This window comes from Ursus maritimus, unplaced genomic scaffold (assembly GCF_017311325.1).
Source record: "Ursus maritimus isolate PB19 unplaced genomic scaffold, ASM1731132v1 scaffold_1, whole genome shotgun sequence".
NCBI classification, from domain to species: Eukaryota; Metazoa; Chordata; class Mammalia; order Carnivora; family Ursidae; genus Ursus; species Ursus maritimus.
In genome coordinates, this window is record NW_024423343.1 from 37,500,220 (window position 1) to 37,505,541 (window position 5,322).

General features: G+C 39.2%; 1 protein-coding gene across 1 annotated transcript; it reads left to right on the plus strand.

Moving 5' to 3' along the window:
- Positions 1–705: 705 nt before the first annotated feature.
- On the plus strand, positions 706–4,990 carry CUNH2orf66 (chromosome unknown C2orf66 homolog). Its single transcript, XM_040636569.1, has 3 exons — positions 706–728; positions 2,143–2,269; positions 4,104–4,990. The coding sequence occupies exons 1-3, from the start codon at positions 706–708 to the stop codon at positions 4,281–4,283; spliced, it is 330 nt and encodes a 109-aa protein (XP_040492503.1). The 3' UTR covers positions 4,284–4,990.
- Positions 4,991–5,322: the final 332 nt, after the last annotated feature.

The window sequence follows — 5,322 nt, forward strand, 5'->3', positions numbered from 1 at the left end:
AGACTCCCTTGCTCTTCTTGGCATACTAATTTATCTTCAGTTGTTCCAGTGTGCCATATTGTTTTCAGCCAAAGAGTTTAGCACAGTTGTCAACCTTGTTTGAAACTCTTGCCCTCTGTCTCCCCAGGTTGCCTAGGTAACTCCTACTCACCCACTAGAGGTAAGGTCACTTCTTCATAGACGCCTTCCCTGGCTCCTGAGACTAATCAACCCCCCTCTTCTACATGCTCACAGCAACCAGCTTCTCTTCTTAGATATTCTCATCATTTGTATTTATACATTTTGTTGTATAATGATTTGATTGATCTCTGTCTTGCCCGTTAATCTATTAGTTTAATGAAGGCAGAACCTATTATTCCTACCATTTTATCCTCAAAGCAGTGCATGGCACATAGTAGGCACTCAATAAGTTTGTTGCATGGGGGAGCCTGGGTGGCTTATTCGGTTAAGCGTCCAACTCTTGATTTCAGCTCAGGCCATGTATCATCTCAGGGTCTTGAGGTTAAGCCTCCCCTCAGGCTCTGCGCTCAGCTCAGTGGGGAGTCTGCTTGAGATTCTCTCTCCCTCTCTCTCTGCCCCTCCCCCCTCCCCACCCTCACACTCTCTCCCTCTAATAAATAAATAAATCTTTTAAAAAAATGTTTGCTGCATGAATGAAGAAAAGAATGAACAAGTGAAGGTCATAGTGACTTGCCCAGGGTCAATATGGCAAGACAGACCATAGCCAGGTATGCTAATTTCTAGTCCAGATTACTAGCCTTCTCACAAAGTCCTTGTCCTGAATTGTTCTGAATTATTGCCACCAAAGCAGCTTCACAACTCAAGTCCTATTTCCCCACAGTACCATTTTCTTTGGATGGCATTTATGCAGCAAGGAGATGCGATACCTATAGCAACTTTTCTTTTTTCCAAGAAACACATGCTATCTTTTTGCTCTATTTTGAAGGGGTTTTTATGATAAACCATAATGCTATTTAAAACCTGTAAAGCTTTTTGAGATTCTCAGAAGAAATATAAGGTGTAGGTCACAAAGAACAATTTTATCTCTTGCAATAGAATTTCCTGTTCAAAAAAATGATGTTAATTTGAAAAGCTGATATCTCCAAAGGAGCGTTCTATTAGGTGGGTAATCATCATCATATTGCCAGCCGCTGTGTATACCCTTCTCTTAAGAGTGAAAAAATAAAAAGCCACTTTGCTGTGTAGAAGTGCCTTCCTTATGTGCTTCATAAAAACCACATAAAATGTTCAAAGGTTAGAGGAGCGAGCGGCTGCTGTATTTATAAGACAAATAAGTTCACTATCACCCCCGAGGAAGCTTGAAGACGTGATTCTCAAGGGTCTTTGGTACCATGCATGAAAATGGAATCATTATTTTCTGACTCCCCCTGCTCACGTCATTGACTCCCACCTCCAGCCGGTCCACTGGTTATAAGTAACCATGAATTGCCCTGCAGATTGTAAACAGGGTAGCCAAGGAGGGCCAGCCAAAGCCCAACTCCAGGTAAGCTTTATTAGCCCTTCCTGTATGTTTCATTTCCACCTCACACATTGGGGTGGGAGACAATCTATGCTTATGCTGGTGTGTTGTGTGTCTGTCTCAGACGTGTGTGTACAGTATATTTCTCAGTTTGGGGTATATTTTTTCTTTTCTTTCTTTTCCTCCACCTCCTCCTCCTCATTGTCCTTTTTCATTTATCAAGACTGCTCTCTTAACACTTAAGTAATTCAAGGTTTTTTGCTTAAGAATTGCGCTTTCTTTGATGACAACAAAGTGCATTTTTTCAAAGATGAAAAGGCATCCTCGGACTTTCTAGGTGGTATTCATAATTGCTTTGCTTATCACTGTATAATGTTCTCATCATCATGGACTCATTTGAGGTAATCAACTGGATTTGGGGGGTTTTCATTTGCAAATGAATGTGGAAAAAAAAGAGGGCTGCAAAATTTAAGGGAACCAATATACTATTTCTTCCAGCTTGTCTCTCTTTAAAAATACTTCCTCTCTTTTCCACTTTTGCCCTCCGTTCTCTCCTCCCTTCCCCACTTTCACCTTCTCTGTCTCCTTCCTCCTTTTTCTTTTCTTTCTTTCTCTCTTCTCTCTCTAACCATCGACATCTCCCCATCCTTCCTTCTACTCAGTTTCATCCCACCATGCCNNNTCCTGCTGCTGTGTGTTGCCCTGGTGCTATTTGGGCTTGTGCATGGAGCCACGCTGAGAAACAAAGATAACTGGAAGTCACTCAACAACCCCAGAAACCGAGATCTGGTAAGCGCATACACTGGGATATGCTGGGCTACAGGCTTCTCTCTGGACCTGTGCACACTCCCCTGGGCTAGTGGAGCACGGTGGAGAGGAGGCTGCCAAGTGCCAAGAAGATTCCTTAACATGACTGGTCAAGGGCTTTGCTAGCCTAGTGGCTGGGATCCTACTGTTCTTCTGGCCAATTTACATCTGTTTCTGTAAGGAGAAACAAATTTATATTTAGAGATGATTTTATACACATACAACACATTACATTTGTAAATGATCTTACATACACATTGACTTTATAGCCTAGATTTCTCATAAATATACAAAATCAAGAGCATAGCAGGGAATTGATTTTTGTTCAGATTGAACTGATGATAAAACAGATTCTCATGTGACCAGCACATGCAAAACTCAATTGCAAAAACTGAAAATTGACCTTATCAATTTATCAGGCATTATTTTCTCTCTCTTTCTTTCTTTCTTTCTTTCTTTCTTTCTTTCTTTCTTTCTTTTTTAGATTTATTTTTAAGTAATCTCGACATCCAACATGGGGCTCAAACCCACAACCCCAAGACCAAGAGTTGCACCTTCCACTGACTGAACCAGCCAGGCGCCCCCTACCCCAGGCATTATTTTCAATATAATGTTATCTAGGAAATAGAATTCAAAACATCAGCAAAAATTCTCTTTTAAAAATATGCCAAATACAATAAACATGCTGACATTACTGTTTCAAAATAAGTTTCCATAAGGAAACTAACGTGAAATATAACAATATAGGGTTAAAACAACTAAGTAGCCCTTTCAAGCTTCTGTGTATCCATTTCCTGAAGGAAAGCTGAAAAATGCACATGTAAGGTGTAGAAAACAATGCCTGGGAGCTCACCGTCAGTCAGAGAGGAGGCAAGGAGCTCTGATCACTGTGAAATTCAATTTAATCTCTCACCTAAGTGGTTCAGAGGTGGTTTATAACAAACCCTCTGACCGTGATGCTGTTAAATAATTGATATTTCTCTCTCAATCTCCACCAAGAATGTTGAATTATCTTGTGTAGGGTTGAAATGTCAGAAAGAAGGCAGGTAAATTTAGGACAGTGGAGGGTGATGTAGGAAAGAACGTTAGGGTTCGAAGCCAACAGCCAAGAATTCTTGAGATGTCTTTGGTGCAAAAAGGTGATTTTCTTAAAGCACAGGAACAGGACCCATGGGGAGAAAAGCCGCACCAGGGTCATGAGGAGTACCCCATTATATACTTTCAAGGTGAGAGGCGGGTAGGGGTAGGGTAAATCTCTAAGGAATTTTAGAAGCAAGCCTTCCAGGATCTTGAGGGGGCTAGCTATTGTTGGGAAAAGGTCATTTATTACTGTCTAATAAAACCTGAGTCATGAGACCCTTTAGATGTATATCGGTGATCAAATGCTAGGGGGATGATTGCCAACATGAATCTTGGGGGGTTGAGATAAAGGAAGTTTCCAAAGAAATTTTTATATGTTAAAGTAGATTTACAGAATCCTGGGGGTTGGGCTAAAATTGCCTTTTGCCCTTAGCAAAGTATCAACATTGAGGCAGCTAAGTCCCTAGAGGAATGTCACTCTGCCTGTTTCAAGGACTAGTTAATGGGTTGTAAGTAGTAAGGAAATTTAATAATTTTTCTTCTGCCTTTGATTCCCACATCAGAGGGGAAGGAGGAGAAGTAGTGGAAACTATTTCTGGGTTTTCCACATCCTGTCTCCTAGATTAGCCCTCAAGTCAATTCACAGAGGAAAAAAGAGAGGGGGAAAATATCCGTGTTTGAGTATTTTTGATGTTTAATTTACATATGGCATTGAACACTTTCTTTCTCTCTTCAGTTTTTCAGAACCCTTCAGGCATATTTTAAGGGAAGAGGTCTTGATCTTGGAAGGTTTCCGAACACTTTCTTCATGAGTGAGAATCCTAGACCTCTCTCTTTCCAATCAGAACTTCTTGCTTCTGCATTTGCAGATTATGAAGAGCAGAAAAACTCCTTTTCTAATTACCTCAAAGGCTGAATGTTTCCTCTGAACACAGGTAAGATACCCCTTTATTCCCAAGATCTGTCCAGTTATACAGCTCAGTCATAAAGAGATTTTGAAAGTATTTATTTGAAAAATGATTTTATTTTCTCATAGAAATATGTGCTCACTTATGATAATACCCATCACTATTAATATTTGGATTTGGTTCATGTATTTCATGGTCTGGTTTTAAAAAGAAATAATAGTTGGGGTACCCTGGTGACTCAGTTGATTAGGTGTCTGACTCATGATCTCAGCTCAGGTCTTGATCTCAGGGTCATGAGTTCAAGCCCCACATGGGGACTTAAGAAAAAAAAAGAAATGATAGCTTATGATTTTTGAAGCATAGTTTTCTGGGAAGAGATATATTAAAAGAATTATCACTCTTTTTTTTTTTCTTTAAAGGAATCTCTATGCTCAACATGGGGCTTAAACTCAATCCTGATGTTAAGAGTTACCTGCTCTACCAACTGAGCCAAACTGGTGCCCTAAAATTATCACTCTGAATAGGATCAGTAAATACAGTGGAATACTACACACTTTTACCTATCTTTTTTTCATACCAGGTCATATAGCTAAGTTATGTGGAAAATCACACGTAAAGAGAAATATCAAATAATGCAGTTGGAACTTAATAGAAAGAAAAGTTTTAAAAAATGATTCTACTGGGAAAAAAGTAATAAACATATATTTGAACTTGAACTTCCTCACCCAGAGCAAAAAAAAAAAAAAAAAAGTAAAATACTATTAAAGATAGCATTTTCCTCATAGAAAAAAAAAAACAGAAATTTATTTATGTTTAAGATTTGAGTTTTATTGTTCTTATTACCTTACCATGCCTATCAAATAAATATTTACCATTAAAAAAAAACAGGTATGGTGCACTCCAAGAAAATACATAGTGATTCTAGTCTATTAGCTTTTTGTTTGGCTGAATAATAAAGGGAACTGAATCATAATTAAAATCTATTCCCAGGGGCACCTGGGTGGCTCAGCTGGTGAAGCGTCTACCTTCGGTTCAGGTCATGATCCC